This window comes from Symphalangus syndactylus, chromosome 1 (genome assembly GCF_028878055.3).
Source record: "Symphalangus syndactylus isolate Jambi chromosome 1, NHGRI_mSymSyn1-v2.1_pri, whole genome shotgun sequence".
In the NCBI taxonomy this organism is placed as follows: Eukaryota; Metazoa; Chordata; class Mammalia; order Primates; family Hylobatidae; genus Symphalangus; species Symphalangus syndactylus.
Window position 1 is genome coordinate 96,620,719 of NC_072423.2, and position 25,614 is coordinate 96,646,332.

Consider the following 25,614-nt stretch of genomic DNA (forward strand, 5'->3'; position numbering starts at 1 on the left):
ATAGAATTACCATTAAGATCCACCTCCTGCTCATCAAAGCAAGTTTAAAAAAAAAAAAATCCAGGCTTGGCGCAGTGGCTCATGTGTGTAATCCCTGCACTTTGGGAGGCTGAGGCGGGCAGATCACCTGAGGTTGGGAATTTGAGATCAGCCTGGCCAACATGGTGAAACTCTGTCTCTATTAAAAATACAAAAAAATTAGCCAGGCATGGTGGTGCATATCTGTAATCCCGACTATTTGTGAGGCGGAAGCATGAGAATCACTTGAACCCGGGAGGCAGAGTTGCAGTGACCCAAGATTGCACCAACTGCATTCCAGCCTGGGAGACAGAGGAAGGCTCAGTCTCAAAAAAATAAAAAATAAACTAATTAAATAAAATAAAAAATTAAAAATCCAGCAATCCCATTACCGGTAATACATCCAAAGGAAATGAAATCAGTACATCAGACATCTACACTCTCATGTATGTTGCAGCACTAGTCACAAAAGCCATCAATTGATTATAGAATAAATGTTAAGTGTCCATCAACAGATGAATAAAGAAAATGTGGTATATATACATAGTAGAATCCTATTAAGCCTTATAAAAGCATGAAATTCTGTCATTTGTGACAATATGGATGAACCTGGAGGACAGTACTTATATTAAGCAAAATAAGTCAGGCACAGAAAGACAGTAACAACGTGATCTCACTTGTGTAGAATCTAAAAAAGCTGATCTCATAGAAGTTGAGACGTGCTTACCAGAGGCAAGGGGAGGGGAGGGGAGACAGGGAGAGGCTGGTCAACTGGTATGATATTATAGTCAGATGGAAGGAATAAATTCACCTTATACCCCATAAATAGGACAATTATTATTATTATTATTTTTTTTTTTTTTTTGAGACGGAGTCTCGCTCTGTCACCAGGCTGGAGTGCAGTGGCGCGATCTCAGCTCACTGCAAGCTCCGCCTCCCGGGTTCACGCCATTCTCCTGCCTCAGCCTCTCCGAGTAGCTGGGACTACAGGCGCCTGCCACCACGCCCGGCTAATTTTTTTTGTATTTTTAGTAGAGACGGGGTTTCACCGTGGTCTCGATCTTCTCCTGACCTCGTGATCCGCCCACCTCGGCCTCCCAAAGTGCTGGGATTACAAGCGTGAGCCACCGCGCCCGGCCTATTATTATTATTTTTTGAAACTGAGTTTTGCACTATCATCCAGGCTGGAGTGCAGTGGTGCAATCTCGGCTCACGGCAACCTCCACCTCCCAGGTTTAAGCAGTTCTCATGCCTTAGTCTCCTGTGTAGCTAGGATTACAGGCTCCCGCTACCACGCCCAGCTAATAATTTTTGTATTTTTAGTAGAGACAGGGTTGCACCATGTTGGTCAGCTGGTCTCGAACTCCTCACCTCAAGTGATCCAACCGCCTCGGCCTCCCAAAGTGCTGGGATTACAGGCGTGAGCCACCGCGCCCGACCAATACGTACAATTATTACGTGTCAATTATAAACATTATGAATAATGCTCCAATGCTTCAGCACTTACATCAAATACACAGGTTATAAAATTATAAAATTCTGGCCAGGGACAGTGGCTCACGCCTGGAATCCCAGCACTTTGGCAGGCCGAGGCAGGCAGATCATCTGAGGTCAGGAGTTCAAGACCAGCCTGATCAACATGGTGAAACCCTGTCTCTATTAAAAATACAAAATTAGCCAGGCGTAGTGATACAAGCCTGTAATCTCAGCTACTCAGGAGGCTGAGGCAGGAGAATCACTTGAACCCGGGAGACGGAGGCTGCAGTGAGTTGAGATCATGCCATTGCACTCCAGCCTGGGAGGCAGAGTGAAACTCCATCTCAAAAAAAAAAAAAAAAGAGATTATTTAATGCCTGTTACATTCTACAGCAATGTAAAACAAGAAAAACCCAAGCTACATGCTACAGTGATATAACAACTTAGTAGGCTGCCCAAGGTCTTGAAATATGTCATCTCTAGGCCGGGAATGGTGGCTCACGCCTGTAATCCCAGCACTTTGGGAGGCTGAGGTGGGTGGATCACGAGGTCAGGAGTTCAAGACCAGCCTGGCCAACATGGTGAAACCCTATCTCTACTAAAAATACAAAAATTAGCTGGGCATGGTGGTGGACACCTGTAGTCTCAGCTACTCAGGAGGCTGAGGCAAGAGAATCGCTTGAACATGGGAGGAGGAGGTTGCAGTGAGCCGAAATTGGGCCACTGCACTCAAGCCTGGGCAGCAGAGTGAGACTCCATCTCAAAAAAAAAAAAAAAAGAAAAGAAGAAGAAAGAAATATGCCATCTCTAATGTCAAACATCTATCTATTTTTAATTATTTGGGTTTTTTCCCCTGTCATTTTCAGCAACGGGGATATTTTGGGATTCATGTAGGTGAATCAGCTGAATGAATGCTTAGGCAGATGACAAATCTGAGGAACTGTCTGCTCCAACCTGTAACGCAAAGATTTCCAGCTGATAAATTAAGATAAGAAGTTACCTAACCAACTGTATTTTGCTGAAAAGCAAAAAAGCCACTGAAAGCTCTGCAAACTGTCTACGAGTCACAGGGCACCCAGTCCAGCACATACAGGGCTTAGTCCCCAAGGCTGAGGGCCTGGACCTAGGAGAAAAATAGAGCAGGCAGTTCCATGACTATCATCTAAAAGTCAAAATGACTAGAAAGAAAAAAAAATCACGACATAACCAGTGTCTCAACAGAAAAATGATCTTTAAGCCATAGGGCTGGCTACATGGAAAAGAGAATATAGCATAATATCAAAACAGCTACTGAATTTAGAGCACAAGGAAAATAAGAAAAAAAGCAGATTTTTGAAAAATTTCTTCTAACCATCTAAAATTCAAATTGCAGCTATGGCTAAGGTGAAAAAAAAAAGTGCTGCAGTAAAACATCAGCATCTCTACGGAGTAGTCAGGACGGTCTTAACCCCCAGCTCTCTGAACACAAGAAAAGCCAGGAGGTACCATTAAAAGAACAGGCTAGGCCAGGCACAGTGGCTAACACCTATAATCAATCTCAACACTTCAGGAGGTCAAGGTGAAAGGACTGCTTCAGCCCAAGAGCTGGAGACCAGCCTAGGCAACATAATAAGACTCAATCACTACAAATTTTTTTTTTTAATTGGCCAGGCATGGTGGCATGAGCCTGTGGTTCCAGGTACTTGGGAGGTTGAGGTGGGATGACTGCTTGAGCCTGGAAGGTTGGGGCTGCAGAGAGCCGTGATCACATCACATCACTGGACTGCACTCCAGCCCGGGCAACACAAAAACCCTGTCTCCAAAAAAAAAAAAAAAAAAAAAAAAAGAACAGTCCAGCCCAGGTGGAGTGTGCTGGCTCTGCACAAAATAGCTGTGTGACCTTGGGCAGGCCTCCAAGCCTGTTTTCACACCATAAAACAATGTAGCAGTATCTAACAGAAGTTTCTGCAAAAATTACATGAGATCACATGAGCTGTTCACTTATCGGCACCAATTGCAAAGCAAAGGTTAATATTTAAGAGGATGCCAGAAGGAAGGATAAAGCTCAGTCTTAAGAATTCTACTCCAGCACGGCTCAGCCTTGACGCTTCATATCTGGGGCCAGGTCATTCTTTGCTGAGGGGCAAAGCTGCCCTGTGTACTGCAGGAATGTTTAGCAGCAACACTGCCCTCTATTCACTAAATGCCAGCTGTACTACCACCAAACATGGTAACAATAAAAAACATGTTCGGCCAGGCACGGTGGACATACCTGTAATCCCAGCACTTTGGGAGGCCGAGGCGGGTGGATCACGAGATCAGGAGTTCAAGACCAGCCTGGCCAACATGGTGAAACCCCGTCTCTACTAAAAATACAAAAATTAGCCGGGTGCAGTGACAGGCACCTGTAATCCCAGCTACCTGGGAGGCTAAGGCAGGAGAATCACTTGAACCTGAGCAGCAGTGGTTTCAGTGAGCCAAGATTGAGCCACTGCACTTCAGCCTGGGCGACAGAGTGAGACTCTGTCTCAAAAAAAAAAAATAATAATGTTCAAACGTTACCAAATGGCGAGGTTGGGGTACAAAATCACCCCACTATTCCTCTACTTTATCATTCTTTCTGCAGTTTTTACCTATTTTTCCTTCCCCAAAATTTGAACACCAATTTGTTCTCTAGCTTGATTCCCAACTTACAATCTTTTCTTTCCTCTATTCAAAATAATTTCTTCCTCCTGATTTGCCTATTTCAGTTAACAGTAGTGCCTTTTTCCCACTCACCCAGGCTCAAAATCTTCCTCGTTTCCAATGGCCTGGTGGTCCTCTCCCTATCTCCCAAATTCTCTCCTCCTTTCCATTCTCATCGCTCCTGCCCAAATGTACATCCTCCCCCAACCCCCACACTACAGCAGCCTCCTCTCTGGTCTCCCAGCTTCTTGATCCCTCTCTCCTCTATGCTATCCCCTAGGCCACCTTAGAAAGTGTTTCTAAAATACAAATTTCAAGCCGCCACTGTCCTTAGCACAGTCCTTGGAACATGGCATGCCTCTGCGTACTGTTCCCACCTAGGAGGTCCTTCCACCAGGCATGGTCAGAAGTACCCCCTCCCGGCCGGGCGCGGTGGCTCACGCTTGTAATCCCAGCACTTTGGGAGGCCAAGGCGGGCGGATCATGAGGTCAGGAGATCGAGACCACGGTGAAACGCCGTCTCTACTAAAAATACAAAAAATTAGCCGGGCGTGGTGGCGGGCGCCTGTAGTCCCAGCTACTTGGAGAGGCTAAGGCAGGAGAATGGCGTGAACCCGGGAGGCGGAGCTTGCAGTGAGCTGAGATTGTGCCACTGCACTCCAGCCTGGGTGACAGAGCGAGACTCCGTCTCAAAAAAAAAAAAAAAAAAAAGAAGTACCCCCTCCCACTTTCTCATAAAGTGCTTGCATCCCTTCTAGCCCACGCTGACTCCCAGTCAATACTCGACAAAAAGAGTACTAGGCACATTAAGATGTGTAAATACATTATGAAAGACATAGAAATTACAATCTCATTGTGGAAAACTAAAGATAAGGGGTGTGCCCCACCATGCAGCAGAACAAGGGGATTCCCTGCCACTGACAGAGAATGGAGAGATCCTGGAAGGACGCTAGACAGGCTGACGGGGCTCCACTGGAGGGGAAAACAGGAAGGAGAATGTGGACATCACTGAAAGCAATATATGATAGATAACAGAAGAAGTGCTTTTATTATTATTATTTAAATTCTGCTCCTAGCTGGGTGCAGTGGCACATGCCTGTAGTCCCAGCTAATGAGGAGGGTGAGGTGAAATGATCGCTTGAGCCCAGGAATTCCAGGCTGCAGTGAGCTATGATCCCACAAATGCACTCCAGCCTGGGCAACAGAGCAAGACCCTGTCTCAAAAAAAAAAAAAAGAAAGAAAGAAAAGAAATACCACTCAACCTTCTGGTTTCTAGTCCAGCATGTAAGCAGCTTAGAAGTCGCCACCTGATCCTAACAACATATAAAAAGCTGAATGAACTGAAAAATCAACTCTTAAAGAAATAAGGTGGCTGGGCACAGTGGCTCACGCCTATAATCCCAGCACTTTGGGAGGCCCAGGCGGGAGGATCACGAGGTGAGGAGATCGAGACCATCCTGGCTAACACGGTGAAACCCCGTCTCTACTAAAAATACAAAAAATTAGCCTGGCGTGGTGGCGGGCGCCTGTAGTCCCAGTTACTTGGGAGGCTGAGGCAGGAGAATGGCGTGAACCTGGGAGGCGGAGCTTGCCGTGAGCCAAGATCATGCCACTGCACTCCAGCCGGGGCGACCGCAAGACTCTGTCTCAAAAAAAAAAGAAATGAGGTTAAGAGGGAAACTGCTGCCTCCTAAATTGGACAGACAGACAGGCAGATACAGAGAATCACAGTTTATTGGAGCAAAATCCTCCACCACATCAGCACTAGGGTAAGAAAACCTTAACTATAACTAACAAATTGCTGGAGGCTCAGTGTGGACAACTGTGAGGGTTTAAAACTCTAGGAGACCTAATTACTGGGGAGCCCCATTCTTTGACAAGTTTTACCTCCAGGAACTCTACCAGTTCCTTACAGTGAAAACTGAGTGGGGAAAAGAATCCCTTCATGCTTCCAGCAGAGGGAGGGGCAAAGAAACCTTTTTTTTCTTTTCTTTTTTTTTTTTTTTTTTTTTTTGAGACAGAGTCTTGCTCCGTCCCCCAGGCTGGAGTGCAGTGGTGCAATCTCGGCTCACGGCAAGCTCCACCTCCCGGGGTCACGCCATTCTCCTGCCTCAGCCTCCTGAGTAGCTGGGACTACAGGCGCCCGCCACCACGCTGGGCTAATTTTTGTATTTTTAGTAGAGACAGGGTTTCACCGTGTTAGCCAGGGTGGTCTCCATCTCCTGACCTCGTGATCCTCCCACCTCAGCCTCCCAAAGTGCTGGGATTACAGGCGTGAGCCACCACGCCCGGCCTCTTTTCTTTTTTTTTTTTTTTTTCAAATACACCAGAACATTCTGTTCTTAACAAGGTCTGCCCTCAGGAGAAATTATTTTGCCAGCACCTAACCTGTTGGGATTTTCTCAGAGCTTAACTTCCTGGGAGAGGGCAAATACACAATTCCAGCCCCCTCTGGCCATTCTGTCCCACCTAAGCGGGTAGGAGAACTAAGAAAAATGGGTAAAGTTCACAGTCTAGGTACACAGGCTCACCAAAAGACTGAGACCTCACCATAGGACCATAGGTTAAACATTCAAAAATCAACAATAGGCTGGATGTGGTGGCTCATGCCTGTAACCCAGCACCTGGGGAGGCCAAGGCAGGTGGACCACTTGAGGTCAGGAGTTCGAGACCAGCCTGGCCAACATGGTGAAACCCTGTCTCAACTAAAAATACAAAAATTAGCTGAATGTGGTGGTGCACACCTGTAATCCCAGCTACTCGGGTGGCTGAGGCACGAGAATTGCTTGAATCCAGGGAGTAGAGGTTGCAGTGAGCCGAGGTCACACCACTGCACTCCAGCATGGGTGACAAAGCAAGACTCTGTCACAAAATAAAAAATAAAAGATAAAATCAATTAATATAATCTGCCACATCAACAGGCTAAAGAAGAAAAATCACATGATCATATCAATAGATGGAGAAAAACTATCTGACAAAATCCAACACCCACTCATGGTAAATAATAAACTCTCAGAAAATGAGGAACGGAGAAGAACTTCCTCAACTTGATAAAGAACATCTATAAAAAACCTACAGCTAACATTATACTTGATGAGAAAGTCACAGCTTTTCTACGAAGAACAGGAACAAGGTAACAATGTTCCCTCTCACCACTTTTTTTCAACATCATAGGAAGTCCTAACTAATAAGAAAAGGAAATTAAAAGTATACAGATTAGGAAGAGAGAAATAAAACTTTGTAGATGATACGATTATCTATGTAGAAAATCAGAAAGAAGTGACAAAAAAAATTCCTGGAATAAGAGCTTATATAGCAGGACTGCAAGATACATGGTTAATACACAAAAGTCAACCGGTTTCCTACATACCAGTGACAAGTAAGTGGAATTTGAAATTAAAAGCACATTACCATTTATATGAGCACCCCCAAAAATGAAATACTTACATATAAATCTAACAAAACATGTATAAGCTCTAGTTGAGGAAAACTATAAAACTCTGATGAAAGATATCAAAGAAGAACTAAACAAATGGAGAGATATTCCATGTTCCTGGGTAGGAAGACTCAGTATTATCAAGATGTCGGTTCTTCCCAACTTGATCTGTAGATTTAATGCAATCCCAATGAAAACCCCAGCAAGTTATTTTGTAAATACCAACGAACTGATTCTAAAATTTACAGGGAGGCCAGGCACAGTGGCTCACGCCTGTAATCCCAGCAATTTGGGAGGCCAAGGTGGGCGGATCACTTAGTCAGGAGTTCCGAGACCAGCCTGGCAAACACGGTGAAACCCTGTCTCTACTAAAAATACAAAATTAGCTGGGCTTGGTGGCATGCACCTATAATCCCAGCTACTCAGGAGGCTGAGGCAGGAGAATCGCTTGAATCCAGGAGGTGGAGGTTGCAGTGAGCTGGGATCGCACCACTGCACTCCAGCCTGGGCAACAGAATGAGACTCCATCTCAAAAAAAAAAAAAAGATAATAATAATAAAGTTTACAAGGATAGGCAAAAGACCTAGAATACCCAATGAAGAACAAAGTCAGAGGACTGAGACTACTCAATTTCAAGAATCATTATAAAGCTACATTAATTAGGCCGGGCGCGGTGGCTCATGCCTGTAATCCCAGCACTTTGGGAGGCCGAGGTGGGCAGATTACCTGAGGTCAGGAGTTCGAGACCAGCCTGGCCAACATGGTGAAACCCTGTCTCTACTAAAAATACAAAAATTAGCTGGGCATGGTGGTGGGCGCCTGTAACCCCAGCTACTAGGGAAGTTGAGGCAGGAGAATTGCTTGAACCTGGGAGGCAGAGGTTGCAGTGAGCCGAGATCGTGCCATTGCACTCCAGCCTGAGCAACAAAAGTGAAACTCCATCTCAAGAAAAAAAAATAATAATACAAAATGAGCCAGCTGTGGTGGTACACACCTGTAATCCCAGCTACTCAGGAGGCTGAGGCGTGAGAATCACTTGAACCCGGGAGACAGGCTGCAGTGAGCCATTGTACTCCAGCCAAGACACTATCTCAAAAAATAAAAATAAAAAAGCTACATTAATTAAAACAGTGTGGTATTGGCAAAAGGACAAATGGATCAATGGAACAGACTAGAGAGTACAGAAATACACTCATAGTCAACAGATCTTTGACAAAGGAGCAAAGGCAATACAATGTAACAAATGTCTTTTACAACAAACCATTTGTTGTTTCAACGAATGGTCCTGGAACATGCCGGGCGGTGGCTCACGTCTGTAATCCCAGCACTTTAGGAGGCTGAGGCGGGTGGATCACCTGAGGTCAGGAGTTCGAGACCAGCCTGACCAACATGGAGAAACCCCGTCTCTACCAAAAATAGAAAATTAGCCAGGCGTGGTGACGCATGCCTATAATCCCAGCTACTCGGGAGGCTGAGGCAGGAGAATCGCTTGAACCTTGGAGGTGGAGGTTTCGGTGAGCCGAGATCGCGCCATTGCACTCCAGCCTGGGCAACAACAGCAAAACTCCATCTCAAAAAAAAAAAAAGTCCTGGAACAACTGGACGTCCGTGTGCAAAAAAAATCTAGACAGACATTACACTTCCCAAAAATTAAATAAAAATGGATCATAAACCTAAATATACAATGCAAAACTAGATAATTTCTAGATGGTAACATAGAAGAAAATCTAAATGACCTTAGGTATGGTGATTGCTTTTATTTATTTATTTACTTTTTTTGAGATGGAGTCTCACTCTTGTCGCACAGGCTGGAGTACAGTGCTGCAATCCCGGCTCACAGCAACCTCCGCCTCCCGGGTTCAAGCGATTCTTCCTGCCTCAGCCTCCCGAGTAGCTGGCATTACAGGTGCCCACGACTACACTGGACTAATTTTTTTGTATTTCTAGAAGAGACAGAGTTTCACCATGTTGACCAGGCTGGTCTTGAACTCCTGACCTCACGTGATCCACCCATCCTGTCTTCTCAAGTGCTGGAATTACAGGCACAAGCCACTGCGCCCAGCCAGATTACTTTTAGACACAGCATCGAAAGCATGATCCATGAAAGAAATAATTGATAGGCCAGACTTCATTAAAATTAAAAACTGCTTTGCAAAAGATACTATCAAGAGAATGAAAAGTCACAAACAAGGAAAAAATATTTGCAAAAGACACATTTGATAAAGGACTGTTAACAAAAATATATAAAGAACTCTTAAAACTCAAGAATAGGAAAACACTTTCCCATTCAAGAAGGAGTGGCAGGTGCCTGGCACACTGGTTCACGCCTGTAATCCCAGCACTTTGGGAGGCCGAGGCGGGCGGATCACGAGGTCAGGAGATCAAGACCATCCTGGCTAATGCGGTGAAACCCCGTCTCTACTAAAAATACAAAAAATTAGTCGGGTGTGGTGGTGGCCGCCTGTAGTCCCAGCTACTCAGAGAGGCTGAGGCAGGAGAATGGTGTGAAACCGGGAGACGGAGCTTGCAGTGAGCCGAGATCGCGCCACTGCACTCTAGCCTGGGCAACAGAGCGAGACTCTGTCTCAAAAAAAAAAAAAAAAAAAAAAAAAAAAAAAAAAAAAAAAAAAAAAAAAAAAAAAAGAAGCTGTGGCAGGAAACAAAAACAAATTAAAATTTAAAAATGGGCAAGAGGCTCTGTGGCATGCCCCTATAGTCCCAGATACTTGGGAGGCTGAGGCAGGAGGATCGCATCTGTGAATATCCACTACACTCAAGCCTGAGCAATGTAGCAAGACCCAGTTTCTTAAAAAAATAAAAAGGAAAAAGAAAAAGACACAAACTGACATCTCATCAAAGAAGATATACAGATAGCGAATAAGCATCTGAAAAGATTTTCATCATATGTCATTAGAAAGTTGCAAATTAAAATAAGATACCTGACCGGGTGCAGTGGTTCACGCCTGTAATCCCAGCACTTTGGGAGGCCGAGGTGGGCGGATCACCTGGGTCAGGAGTTCGAGACCAGCCTGGCCAACACAGTGAAACCCCACCTCTACTAAAAATACATAAGATTAGCCGGGCATGGTGGCAGGCGCCTGTAATCCCAGCTACTCAGGAGGCTGAGGCAGAGAATTGCTTGAACCCGGGAGGCGGAGGTTGCAGTGAGCCAAGATCACACCACTGCACTCCAGCCTGGGCAATAGAGCAAGACGGTCTCAAAACAAAAACAAAAACAGCCAGGTGCGGTGGCTCATGCCTGTAATCCCAGCACTTTGGGAGGCTGAGGCGGGTGGATCACCTGAGGTCAGGAGTTCAAGACCAGCCTGGCCAACATGGTGAAACCCCATCTCTACTTAAAAATACCAAAAATTAGCCAGGCGTAGTGGCAGGTGCCTGTAATCTCAATTACTCAGGAGGCAGAGACAGGAGAATCGCTTGAACCCAGGAAGCGGAGGTTGCAGCAAGCCGAGATCGCGCCATTGCACTCCAGCCTGGGCAACAAGAGCGAAACTCCGTCTCAAAAAAAAAAAAAAAGGAAAGAAAAAGAAAATGAGAGACCATTATACGCCTACCAGAATGACCAAACACCAGAATGCTGACACCACCAAATGCTAGTGAGGACATGGAATAACAGGAAATCTCATTCACTGCTGGTAGGAACGCAAAATGTTACAGCTACTCTGGAAGACAGTTTGGCAGTTCCTTACAAAACTAAATGTAACTCTCACCATATGACCAGCAATCATGCTCCTAAGTATTTACCCAAATGAACTGAAAACCTACACATGAATGTTTAGAGCAGCTTTATTCATAATTGCCAAAACCGTGAAGTACCCTAGACGTCCTTCAGTAGGTGAATGGATAAACTGTGGTATATCCAGATGACAGAATACTACTCAGTATTAAAAAGAAGTGAGTTATCAAGCCATGAAAAGACACAGGGAGGCTGGGCGCAGTGGCTCACGCCTGTAATTCCAACATCTTGGCAGGCCAAGGCAGGCAGATGACAAGGTCAGGAGTTCGAGACCAGCCTGGCCAATATGGTGAAACCCTGTCTCTACTAAAAATACAAAAAATTAGCCAGGCGGGGTGGCACATGCCTGTAATTCCAGCTACCTGGGAGGCTGAGGAAGGAGAATTGCTTGAACCCGGGAGGCAGAGGTTGCAGTGAGCCAAGATTGCACCATTGCACTCCGGCCTCGGCAACAGAGCGAGACTCTGTCTCAGAAAAAAAAAAAAAAGAAGAAGAAAAGATAAGACACAGGGAAACTCAATGCATATTATCAAGTGAAAAAAGCCAAACTGAAAAGACTACATACTGTATGATTCCAATTCTATGACATTCTGGAAAAGACAAACCTACGGAGACTAAAAAGATCAGTGATTGGCTGGGCTTAGGAGGGAAAGAGAGATAAACAGACATTAAGTAGAGGATTTCTAGGGCAGTGAAACTATTCTGTATGATACTACAGATGGTCTCCAACTTATCATGGTTCAACTTATGAGTTTTCGACTATACGATGGTACAAAGGTGATATGTATTCGGAAGAAACCATACTTCCAGTAAACATACAACCATTTTATTTTTCATTTTCAGTACAGTAATCAATAAATTACATGAAATATTTAACACTTTATTATAAAAACAGACTTTCTGTTAGATTATTTTGCCCAACTGTAAGCTAATGTGTGAGTGTTCGGGCAAATTAAAGGTAGGCTAGGCTAAGATATGCTATTCAGTAGATTCAATGTATTAAATGCATTTCAATTTATGATGGTTTATCAGGGCATAACCCCGTTGAAGTAACCTCATCATGTAAAGCAGCATCAATACAATGGTGGATACATGTCATTATACGGTGGCCAAAAACCACAGAATGTACAACAGCAAGAATAGGATGTAGTGTGTTATGGACTCTGAGTGATAATATGTCAATGTAGGTTCCTCAGTTGTAACAAATGTACCATTCTGGTGGGGGAAGTTGAGAAAGGGGAAGGCAGTGCCTGTGTGCAGGCAGGGGGTTATATGGGAACTCTCTGTACTATCTGCTCAATTTTGCCGTGAACCTATAACTGCTCTAAAACTGGGCACAGTGGCACACACTTGTAATCCCATCTACTCAGGTGGCTGAGGCAGGAGGGACCACTTGAGCCCAGGAGTTCAAGACCAGCCTGGGTAACACAGTGAAATCCCCCATTTCTAAACAAACAAATACAAACTGCTCTAAAAAATAAAGTGTATTAGTTTAAAACGGAAGAAAGAAAAAGAAAGCCAGCAAGCCAGCCACCCAAGGAACAAAACTTTCCAGTAAAAACAAAGTGTAAATAAAATTGTATCTTGAAAAATGAAACTGAAAATTGTTTCTGTTCTTATATACAACATAATTTAGGTTATAATACAACTACATATTTATGTTTAAATTGAAAAGCAAACGTTTAAAATGAAAAGTAGGGAGTTTGGGCACAATTTTTCCAAAAAAAATTACGATGGCACCATAAGACACAATTAACTTCCTATGTGAGTTTTACTGCATAATTTTACAGTATCTGAGGACTTGGCCAGTCTTTTCACGGGACTCTCTCCATCTTTCGATACGATTCTATTTGGCAGGGCCCAAGGTATCATCCTCCTCAATGGTTTTCTTTTCACTGTTAGTGGGTCTGTGGAACGTAATGTCAAAAGATGTGTGTGAAACTTAGTCTCCAACATTTCATTCATTGAACTTCATGAAATCTTGTATCCTTCACAAGATTTTAAACTTCATTTCACAACTGCTGTGACCTTATCAATCAGCAATAAAAATAACAAACTCTAAGCTGGGCGCGGTGGCTTACGCCTGTAATCCCAGCGCTTTGGGAGGAGGCAGGCGGATCATCTGAGCCCAGGAGTTCTACACCAGCCTGGGCACCATGGTAAAACCCCGTGGCTACCAAAAAATAGAAAAATTAGCCAGGTAGCCAGGCGTGGTGGCTCATGCCTGTAATCCCAGCACTATGGGAGGCCGAAGCAGGCGGATCATGAGGTCAGGAGTTCAAGACCAGCCTGGCCAACGTGGTGAAACCTTGTATCTACTAAAGATACAAAAAAAAAAATTAGCTGGACATGGCATGCGACTGTAATCCCAGCTACTCGGGAGGCTGAGGCAGGAGAATCGCTTGAACCTGGGAGGCGGAGGTTGCAGTGAGCCGAGATCGCGCCATTATGCTCCAGCCTGGGCAACAAGGCGAGACTCAGGAGGCTGAGGCATGAGAATCACTTGAACCTGGGAGGCAGAAGTTGCAGTGAGCCGAGATCACACCACTGCACTCCAGCCTAGGCTACAGAGCAAGACTGTCTTAAAAAAAAAAAAAAAAGAAAGAAAAAGAAAATGATAATAACATACTATTGATTTGACAGGCAGGGACAGAAGTTAGTATTAAGCTGTGATGTCTGGAAATGAACCAGGCGAATTCCTCTCCTTCTCCCCACCTCCAAATGCCCTTGGTCTTTTTTAAAAGCTAGACATCACCCACTTTCCCATGTCCTAAATCACCTTTTTTTCTCCTTATTAAACTTATTCCATAACTACATTCTCTTTCAGAATACAGGACTGAGAGAGTGTACTCTTGCAACATTATGTAAAAAGGTCATCCAATCCAAAAGGAAAGCTGTGTTTTCCAAGACTGCTAACTCCTGGAGAAAAGAAACAAGACATCCTCAATGCTTTCCTAACATTAACAACAACTCTCATGTTAGGACAATTTTTATTTTTCCCTATACCACTCATAGTTGGAGAGACTCAGACAAGGACCTCCATTCATCACACAGCAAAGAGGCCAATTTAAGCTAAAAATGACAATTTCTATACTTATCCAGTTCCGGTGTGCCAGGCACTATCCTAGTGCTGGAGATACAAAGATGAACATGAAATGCCCTCCAGGAATTCAATCTAACAAGAGAATGGAATGAATAAACACACACACAAACGTGTTAAGGGTTGTGATAACTAGGCCTGCATGTACAAAGTGCTAAGGAGGAGACACAGAGGGGAAAGAAATTCAGTACGTCTGGTTCTCTCTGAGTTAAGCCTTGAAAGAGGAATTTTAAAAGCAGACACACCAAGGGAAAGGCTGCCAAGCAGAGGGTAGGGGCAAAGAAAGGCCTGGTATCTGAAAACGCAAAGCTCATTCAGAAAATGCAGGCTCCAGTGTAACTAGCTCAATGTTAGTTGCTGTGGTTCTGGAGAAGGAGTGATTTTAAAACAGTAATAACAAAAAGAACCAGTCTAAAAAGTTAGGACAGGCAGGGTGCGGTGGCTAACGCCTGTAATCCTAGCACTTTGGGAGGCCAAGGAGGGTGGAACACCTGAGGTCAGGAGTTCGAGACCAGCCTGGCCAATATGGTGAAACCCCATCTCTATCAAAAATACAAAAATTAGCCAGATGTGGTGGCACGTCTGTAATCCCAGCTATTTGGGAGGCTGAGGCACAAGAATCGCTTGAACCCAGGAGGCAGAGGTTGCAATGAGCCGAGATTGCACCAGCCTGGGTGACAGAGCAAGACTCCGTTTCAAAAAATAAATTTAAAAATAAAAAATAAAAAGGTAGGCCAGGGCTCAAGTTTAGACCATGCAAACAAGTTTGGATTTTATTTTCCAATATTTGAGAAATCCATAGCAACAAGATATAGAATGGATTAGAAGGAACACACAAAATGCAAGAAGATCCTAAGGCACCTTCTGTTATAGTGTCTAAGCAAGGACAGCAAAGGGACCAGACAGAAGGTGGGGATACAAAAGTAGCTCATCAGGTTTGAGTTACAACTGTGTGCAGAGGAGGGATTTCTGGGGGAATGCAGAGTTGGAAATGATCCTGGGGCTCTGGCCAGGCTGCTGCTACAAACGCAGAGAGAAAGCAGAAGCACATTCCCGGGTGGGGAGGAGCCAAAGGGTTAAATTTGGAATAGGAATGCACTGAGTTGAGGTGGTGAAGTCTGATCAACTACCGCAGATAGATGCACTGGCACTCAGTGAAACATGGAGCTCCAGAAACAGATTGGGGCCAGGTGTGGTGGCTCACGTCTATAATCCTGGCACTTTGGGAGGCTGAAGCGGAAGGACTGCTTGAGCTCAGGAGTTCAAGACCAGCCTGGGCAACATGGCGAAACCCCATCTCTACAAAAATACAAAAATTAGCCAGTAATCGTGGTGCGTGCCTGTAGTCCCAGCTACTTCAGAGGCTGAGGTGGGAGGATCACCAGAGCCTGGGAAGTCGAGGCTGCAGTGAGCTGTGATCACACCACTGCACTCCAGCCTGTGCAACAGAGTGAAACCCTGTCTCCAAAAAAAAACCAAAAACCAGAATCAGATTGGGAAATGTCAGTAAAATTTGATAGCTGAAGCCATAATAACTGCAACTGCCTATGGAGAATCACTGAATTTCAACCAGGCGAATTCCTCTCCTTCTCCCCACCTCCAAATGCCCTTGGTCTTTTTTAAAAGCTAGACATCACCCACTTTCCCATGTCCTAAATCACCTTTTTTTCTCCTTATTAAACTTATTCCATAACTACATTCTCTTTCAGAATACAGGACTGAGAGAGTGTACTCTTGCAACATTATGAAAAAGGTCATCCAATCCAAAAGGAAAGCTGTGTTTTCCAAGACTGCTAACTCCTGGAGAAAAGAAACAAGACATCCTCAATGCTTTCCTAATAACTGGTTTGAGCAAAATGCAAAAGTTTAACTGCTGAGTGACGCTCCCTGGAGAAGGCCATGAAAATGTCTTAAGGCTGGATCTAGGGTGTCCAAACATTTTCACAGGCTGCAGGCTAGAGCACTGGTGCAGGAGAGGGGGACACCAGAGACCTGGCAGTTCAGGCTTTGAAGGCAGTAAACAGCCACTGACCTCAGGCAAGTCACTTCTCCTTTAGGTTTTTCACTTCACAGACTGATGAGTAAGTACATGGCCTAGAATGATCGCCCTTCTAGTTGAGAATTTTCAGGCCTAACTAAAAGTAGATTAAAGTAAACCTTGGAGAGAGCTGAATTTTTTTTAAGTGCCATTAAGCAATTCAGGGATTATCTAAACAGCCTCGGTTTTCTTTTCTCTGCTTCCTTACCAACTGCCTTTTAACTCTCACTCTTAGCTCATAAGCAGTCAGAGGGGCTGAAGCACAAAGAGGAAGTGAAGCTCAAAGAGTTAATTTTGCTGCATTAGTGGCTCTAGTGAAAGACAGTGGGCATGGAAAAGGAATCAAATGACCAAAACTGGACTTGGGGATTACTGGGGGCAGCCAGCCAGCAAATTTCTAGATACTGCACACAACCTGGTCAGCCAATTAAAAGAAAATTGGCAGAAAATGACGGAACACATTCTTTGTTTTTGTTTTTTTGAGACAGCCTCGCTCTGTCACCCAGGCTGGAGTGCAGTGGCGTGATCTCGACTCACTGCAACCTCCGCCTCCCGGGTTCAAGCGATTCTCCTGCCTCAGCCTCCCAAGTAGCTGGGACTACAGGTGTGCACCACCATGCCCAGCTAATTTTTTTTTCTTTTTTTTTATTAATTTTTTTCTTTTTTTGCACACAAAACAATAAACATTTTCTAAAAATACATACAAACAAAAAGATGCATATCAAACATATTAGGAAGGCTGCACATGGGAAGACCGGGAATAGAAATGGGGGGTGGGAATGAAAGAAAACAAATGAGAGAGGGACGTTGTATGGATCAATGATAATAACTCAATCCTCTATGTCTTTGACAAAGGAGGAGGAGACGGAAGAGGAAGAAAAAGAAAGTGGGATAAAGGATCAGAAAGGGAGGAAAATAGAAAAAATTAAGAGTATGACTCCAGGGTAGACCTGTTTTGCTGTTGCTGGGTTGGTTGGTTGGTTTGTTTGTTGTATTTTTCATATGTTTCGCCATGTTGGCCAAGCTGGTCTCGAACTCCTAGCCTCAAGTGATCAACCCGCCTCGGCCTCCCTGAGTGCTGGGACTATAGGCGTGAGTCACCACGTCCAGCCCCCACATTGCGTCTGGCCTTCGTGGTAGATCTCCCAGACGGGACGGCCGGGCAGAGGCGCTCCCCACATCCCAGACGGCGCAGCCGGGCAGAGGCGCTCCTCACTTCCCAGACGGGGCGGCCGATGCCCAGCTAATTTTTGTATTTTTAGTAGATATGGGGTTTCACCATGTTGGCCAGGCTGGTCTCGACCTCCTGGCCTCAAGTGTTCCTCCTGCCTCGGTCTCCCAAAGTGCTGGGATTACAGGCGTGACCCACCGCGCCTGGCCGGGAGCACATTTTATTTTTTATTATTTTTTATTTTTTTGAGATGGAGTCTCACTCTGTGGCCCAGGCTGGAGTGCAGTGGCGGGATCTCGGCTAACTGCAAGCTCCGCCTCCCGGGTTCACGCCATTCTTCTGCCTCAGCCTCCCGAGTAGCTGGGACTACAGGCGCCTTGCCACCACGCTGGGCTAATTTTTTGTATTTTTAGTAGAGACGGGGTTTCACCGTGTTAGCCAGGATAGTCTCGATCTCCTGACCTCGTGATCCGCCCACCTCAGCCTCCCAAAGTGCTGGGATTACAGGCGTCAGCCACTGTGCCCAGCCCGGGAACACATTCTTAAAGGTCTAAATAGAAGGATGCACACACTACGTTGAATGGTTATGTCTTGGGAGCAGAGTGGTGAAAGAAGGTCAGCCTTCTGTTAAGTCTGAATACCTACACGCGTACTTCTGTAGTTCAAATTTAAGATTAAGTATTTTCAAGTTCAAAAAAAGGAAAAAATGGCCGAGCGCGGTGGCTCACGCCTGTAATCCCAACATTTTGCGAGGTCGAAGCGGGTGGATCACCTGAGGTCGGGAGTTCAAGACCAGCCTAACCAACATGGAGAAACCTTGTCTCTACCAAAAATACAAAATTAGCCGGGCGTGGTGGCGTGTGTCTGTAATCCCAGCTACTCGGGAGGCTGAGGCAAGGAGAATCGCTTGAACCGGGGAGGCCATGGTTGCAGTGAGCTGAGATCGCGCCACTGCACTCCAGCCTGGGCACCAAGAGCGAAACTCCGTCTCAAAAAAAAAGGAAAAAATATTTCTATCTTACTCTTAGGAGCCACGCCTCCCACCTTTGTCTAATAACACTGCTATAGTGATGTCTCAACAGTCTCTTAGGGGATGAGAAAATGCTACTCCTCAACTAACAATGACTCTTGGAGAGGGGAAGAGACATACATCAAATCGCGAACTCGAGAAACTAGCAGAAAAAAGTTAAAAAGTGGTTTGTGTTTTTAAAGCCAGCCACAACACCTTCATTCAAGGCCCTAAACCGCAGAGACTTTCTAGACCTATCTTAAGCGTCGGTACCACACGCACTTCGTGATGGAACGGTATTGTTCTCCTAGAATAGACCCGTTTTCTCATGAAACCGACGTTTTTACAAAAGCCTGCCTGTGGACGGCCTGCGGCGGCCGCGAACCCGCTTCCCGTGGATTTCCCGAGGGCTGGGAGAAGGAGGGCTTTCGCCGGCTGCGGTCCCCGGCCCCGGCCCCGGCCCCGGCCCACGCCCCCTGCCCAGACCCCGCCCTGGCCCCGCCCCGCGTCACCTGACTGGCCCGCGGCCCCCAGACCCGGTGCCACCGACCTGATGACACTGATGTGGAACTCGTCCTCGCGGAGGCCCCGCCAGGCGCCGGGCAGGAACTCCTTGCACCACAGATAGGCCCTGCGCCGCGTCCGGGGCTCGGGCTGCTCGTCTGCCGGCGGCTGCGGCGGCGGGGACTGGGGCAGCGGCAGCGGCGGCGGGGGGGGCAGCGCGAGCGGCGGCTGTTGGCCGCCCAGCTGCTTGGACTCGAGGTCGCTGGCGGCGTCGCGCTGCTGCCCCACGCCGGGCGCCGGGGCCGCGCTGCCGCTACCGCAGCTCAGCAGCAGCCCGAGCGGCGAGGGCTGCGCCTCGCCCCCGGTGCAGAACTTGGTTTTCATGCCCGACAGGCGGCCGAGGAGGCGCGGGCGGCCGCAGCGCGAGAGGACGAGGCTCAGGGTCCGGCCGGGCGCCCGCCTCAGGGGGCCGAGCGGGAGGCCGCTCGCCGCTCGCTCACTGGCAGGCCGGCGGGGCGAGGGGCCGCGGCGGTTGGGCGCGCGGGGCGGTGGCGGCGGCTGCGGCGGCTTTGGTGGCCGTGGCGACTGTGGCGCGGAGATGTGCTGCTGGCAGCTGCACTCGCTCCTCTGCCGCCGCCGCACGAGGAGCGCCGGCCGCGTCACAGCCCGCCCTCGCGCTCGCCACTGATTGGCCGCCGACCGCCGGCCCGGCGCATCATAACCGCCGCCGCCCTCACCACGCCGCCTCCCCATTGGCTGCGGCGCCGCCCCCAACCTAGAGCGCTGCGGCCTCCGGCAGCGGGGCCCGGGCGGAGGGGGCGGGGCGTCGAGGGGGCGCCCCCGGTCGCAGGGAAGGGGGAGAGGGGAGCGAGGCGCGGGGGGCGCCGGGAGAGCAGCTCCGGGGTGGGACGGAGCCAGACTGGGCCGAGCGAGGGAGGCTCCTGAGCCTCGGAGGACCCCGGGGTTGGCTTTGGGAGCTGAAAGTTTCCTTGGACCCCTCGAAAGCCCCGTGATATCAGAGGCCGGGCCTGGCAGGGGCAGGCAGGAAACGTGTCTGGAGGCTACTGCCCTCTCCGCGTGACCTTGGGCGAGCAGCCTCCTCCTGGGGCTCAGTGGTTGTGATTTTGTAACATTTCCCAGCGCTGCAGAGGTGCGTCCTCGCCCTGTCCAACGCGGAGCCCGAAGAATTACTAAGAAACCGAGGCCCGAAGGAGGGAAGAGGTGACGGGCTCGAGGCCACACGGTGGGCCAGGCTGGGCCGGGCTGCACGCCGGGTACCGGGGCTCAGCCCTCTGCACGCCTCCAGCAGCCTCAGTTTCCCTGTCCGTGGTACTGAGAATGCTCGGGCCTAGAAGTTCAGGGCTGGAGGCCCAGGGACCGGCGAGGGAGGGGCATCATCCCCGCCATGGGGCCGCCGCAACTGCCCAGAGCACAGGCCAAAGGTGCGTGCCACGGGGCTACTGGCGTTGTGGACGCTGTCCCCTGCCTCCCCATCCCCCGCAGGAAGCAGCCTTGTGACCGTGACTAACGCACCTTTGCCGGGGTAGGGGGGCAAGGGCCCCTGCTACCGTTTGCCACACACTGCCCCATGCCCCTCACTGCTCCCGTCCTTCCTGGAAGTGAGGTGCTGATATATATAAAAATTACGGACCCATTTTACGGGACATGAGCTGAAACAGGAGGTTTCCTGGGCTGCCAGGGGCTTAGGAAATCCAGTGCCTGATGCACAGGAGATGCTTCTATGTAGGGAGTTCACAGTCTTCCAGAAGCAAAAATGGTTTTGTTTTTTTTTTTTTGAGACGGAGTCTTGCTCAGTTGCCCAGGCTGGAGTGCAGTGGCACGATCTCGGCTCACTGCAACCTCCGCCTCCCGGGTTCACACCATTCTCCTGCCTCAGCCTCCCGAGTAGCTAGGACTACAGACGCCCGCCACGACGCCCAGCTAATTTTTTCTGTGTGTGTATTTTTAGTAGAGATGTGGTTTCATCATGTTAGCCAGGATGGTCTCGATCTCCTGACCTCGTGATCCACCCGCCTTGGCCTCCCGAAGTGCTGGGATTACAGGCGTGAGCCACCGCGCCTGGCCGCAAAACTCTCTTAGAGTGTGTACTTGGCTGAACTTGCTCCACGCAAAATGGTCTTATTTAAGGATAAAAATGAAAGGGGACTTTTGTAAGGCTGCTGTGGCGACAGGCCTGGAAGTTGACCTGCAGGGAGGTAGGAGAGGCCAAGGCCCCTGGGTCGGAGGCCGGCCACTGGATGGTTGAAAGGCTGAGAAGCCAAGGGCTTCAATCTGGGGAGGCCGTTTGGATAAAGGAGCCAAGGACTTTCTCTAAAAATACCAGCTCACAGGGAGGTGGGGCCATGCCAATGTCCTGCCCAGGTGACAAGCCCTTTGTCCCACTGTCCCCTGGCACCAGTCTGGTAATCTCAAAGGAATGCCAGAAATCTGGCCGGGGGAAGGGACACTAAAGTAACGAGTGGCCCTCTATAATTTGAAATAACTTTCTGGCATCTGCTGGCTTTTGTTAGGAAAAGCCTGAGACATTTTTATGGGATCACAGTTCCCTGTGGGAGGAAGAGGTTGCCTCAAGGCCAGGCACGGTGGCTTATGGCTGTAATCCCAGCACTTTGGGAGGCCAAGGCAGGAGGATCACTTAAGCCAGGAGTTTGAGACCAGCCTGGCCAACATAACAAGACTCTGTCTCAAAAAGTAAAAATGAAAAAAAAAAAAAATTAACAGGGCATGGTGGCTTACACTTGTCCAACTACTTGGGAGGCTCAGCCAGGAGGATCACTAGAGCCTGGGAGGTCAAGGCACCCACTACACTCCAGCCTGAGTGACAGAATGAGACCCTATTTGCTGAATGAATGAATCAGTGAGCTCCTGGCTCAGCAATTATTAACTTACGACTTTGGGCTGAGCCTCGGTTTCCTCAACTATAAAATGGGGATTATAATACCCCGAGCACCCAGGACTGAATGAGAGAACGTATGCAAAATGCATAGCATGCAAGAAGTAACCGTTTGGTTGCATGCAGTGCATTGCATGGCATTGCCTCTGCCAGTGGTTGGTTTTCAGAGATGAATAATGCATGCACTTGTAGCAGTTCACAGCTTGGGAAGACAGTGTCGTATAAGAAAAGAATTTGGGCCGGGTGTGGTGACTTATGCCTGTAATCCGAGCACTTTGGGAGGCCAAGGTGGGAGGTTTGCTTGAGGCCAGGAGTTCAAGATGAGCCTGGGCAACAAGTGAGACCCTGTCTCTACAAAAAGTAAAATAATTGGCCAGGCACAGTGACATGTGCCTGTAGTCTCAGCTACTTAGAAGCCTGAGGTGGGAGGATCCCTTGAGCCCAGGAGTTCAAGGCTGCAGTGAGCCATGATCACGCCTGCTCTCCAGCCTGGGCAACAGAGGCTGTCTAAAAAAATAAAAACACTTTTTAAAAAAAAATAATTCAAACACTCTGATAACCAAAATGTCAATGTCTGTGCACAAGTAGACAAGAGTTTGAGAGAAACTTGCTATGGCAGGCACTGGTCCTAAGGAGAGGTTGTTCCAATTACCAAACCTTTTCCTCTAGGGTAACATAAAAAAATTATCCAAAAGCTCTGTGATTGATGCTGAATTCTGAGAGCAGACTCAGAGGGTGGGTGATGGGCCTTAGGAGGCATAGAGGAAAGATTGGGAAGTTCCCATCCACTCTCTGAATTTCCTGCTGACGGGTTCCTCGGGGTCCACCCACGGGCCTCAGCCCTGCCACTAACTCCAAGGCCTGTTCTGAGAGAGGGCTTTGTGAGTCTGACTCCCCCCAAGATGGAGGAACCCACTGTCAAGCACCTGGTAGGAGCAGGCTTTGAGCCCTTTCAAAGATGCTGCATACAGCTAGTTCCCTAAGCAGCAGTGAGGTGAGTGTAATTAGCACTTCATCTCCCAGGTGGCAAGGGAGCTTCACAGGGGATAAAACCATTCGTTAAAGGCCAGCAGGACCTGAGACTCCACCCAGGACCCCATCCAGGGAAGCCTTGTCCTTTGGCCCAGGAAGCACTAGACATTTGGCACAGTGGGGGTTCCCCACGGACTGGAGAAGCAGAGCCCTGGCAAGGCTGTGCTCACATATACCTCCTCCCAGGTCACACCTAGGACCGAGCACCCCTGCTCCAGTTCTGAGCCTTAAAATATTGATGAGAGCACAGAGGCCACCCGGCTGCAATCCTCCATGTTGAAGATTGGGTTGCAGTGCCAGCTAGCAGAGTGACATGGAGCTGGGCTTTCCCTGAGTGTTGAGCGTGGCCCCGGCCCAGCTCTGTCAGCAAAAGGCTGTGTAGGTCCAGCAGCTTTCTGGAGGTCTCAGCACAAGTGTGGTCTGACTGGGACTGACCCTTCTACCATACATTTGGCCTCAGCACCGGCAGCCAGAGTCTAGGGCCCAGAGGGCTCAGAGAAAGCAGGTGACTAGAATACTCATCTGTCTGGTGGGTGGGGCAGGCATTCCTCCTGTCCTCATTCGCAGGGATTTTGAGTATAATATTATGGGTAAAAATTCTGGCCAGGTGCAGTGGCTCACACCTATAATCCCAACACTTTGAGAGGCCAAGGTGAGTGGATCACCTGAGTCAGGAGTTCGAGACCAGCCTGGCCAACATGGTGAAACCCCATCTCTACTAAAAATACAAAAATTAGCCAGGCATGGTGGCACATGTCTATAGTTCCAGCTACTCGGGAGGCTGAGGAAGGAGAATCACTTGAACCTAGGAAGTGGAGGTTGCAGTGAGCTGAGATCATGCCACTGCACTCCAGCCTGGGCAATAAAAGCAAGACTCCATAACACACACACACACACACACACACACACAGACACACACACACACACACTCTCTTTAGAGGTCATGCTGCCACCCACTGTGTGACCTTGGACAGAACATCTACCTTTCTAAGCCACTTTCCTCATCCCCAAACGGAGTCCTACTCTACAGGGCTGTTGGGGAGACTCACCGAAACCAGCAAGGAAAGAGCTGGGTGTAGAGCCAAAGCCCCACAAAGGGTATCTATGCTTTTCTGCTTATTGTTAGCTGGATTCCCAGAGCCTGGCAGAGAGCAGCAAACACCCATTCATCCTAAGTGCCAGTGGAAGCGCAAAGCCTGCAGGAGTTCTGGCAGGTCTAACAGGGCCTGGAGAGTTTTCCATTGTTTGAAGCTCCTGGCACATTCAAAAATTAAGAAACATCTAGGCGGGGCAAGGCAGCTCACACCAATAATCCCAGCACTTTGGGAGGCTGAGGCAGGCAGATCACCTGAGGTCAGCAGCAAGACTCCATCTCTAGAAAAAAAAAAAAAGAAAATCTCAACAGGGTTACCAAAACTGGGGCATGTTTGAAATACTTAAATTGAACAAATCAATCCTTTTAACACACATGCAAAAGTCCCATTCAAGATAATTTTGCAATTCTCAAGGTAATAGAGGGATTACTTTAAAATAATAATGGAGCCAACCAAGCACAGTGACACCTGCCTGTGGTCCAAGCTACTGGGGAAGCTGAGGCAGGAGGATCACTTGAGCCCAGGGGATTGAGGCTGTAGAGACATGATTGAGCCACTGACTCCAGCCTGGGTGACAGAGTGAGATACTGTCAATAATAATAATAATAACAATAATAATGGTTTGTAGAGCACCTTAAGTGGTATGGTGTGACAAACATCTTTCAGGCCTGATGACAGATCTCTGTACTAATCTGATTATCCTTATTCAGATACATCTAAATCTGAGGCCCTTGGGGCACATGAATGCCTTCTGGGGCTGCCATAGTAGACCCTGGCAATGACCTGGTGACTATCCCTCTACTGGAGATGACCCCCTGGGCCCCTCAGAATGCATTTCCTGTGTCCACATAGCCTATGTTTTAAGTCAGGTGATCTTTTTTTTTTCAAGACAAGGCCTCTCTCGTTGCCCAGGCTGGAGTGCAGTGGTGCAATCTCGGCTCACTGAAACTTCTGCCTCATGGGTTCAAGCGACTGGCCTGCCTCAGTCTCTCAAGTAACTGGGATTATAGGCGTGCACCACAACGCCTGGCTAATTTTTGTATTTTTAGTAGAGATGGGGTTTTGCCATGTTGGCCAGGCTAGTCTCGATATCTGCCCACCTCAGTTTCCCAAAGTGCTAGGATTACAGGCATGAGCCACCATGCCCAGTTTTTTTTTGTTTTTTTTTTTTTTTTTTGAGACGGAGTCTCGCTCTGTCGCCCAGGCTGGAGTGCAGTGGCGCGATCTCGGCTCACTGCAAGCTCCGCCTCCTGGGTTCACGCCATTCTCCTGCCTCAGCCTCTCCGAGTAGCTGGGACTACAGGCGCCCCCCACCACGCCCGGCTAATTTGTTTTTTTGTATTTTTAGTAGAGACGGGTTTCACCATGGTCTCGATCTCCCGACCTCGTGATCCGCCCGC

General features: G+C 47.9%; 1 protein-coding gene across 12 annotated transcripts in view; it reads right to left on the minus strand.

Moving 5' to 3' along the window:
- The window catches only part of CHKA (choline kinase alpha), a 71,556-nt gene extending 51,621 nt beyond the window's left edge, over positions 1-19,935 (minus strand). For all 12 annotated transcript variants that reach the window (XM_063644533.1, XM_055270433.2, XM_063644537.1 and 9 more), the window contains exon 1: positions 19,221-19,935. In XM_063644533.1, coding sequence (XP_063500603.1) covers positions 19,221-19,927 — 707 coding nt within the window. In that variant the 5' untranslated portion in view covers positions 19,928-19,935. The remainder of the gene's footprint in view (positions 1-19,220) is intronic.
- Between the last annotated feature and the right edge of the window lie 5,679 nt (positions 19,936-25,614).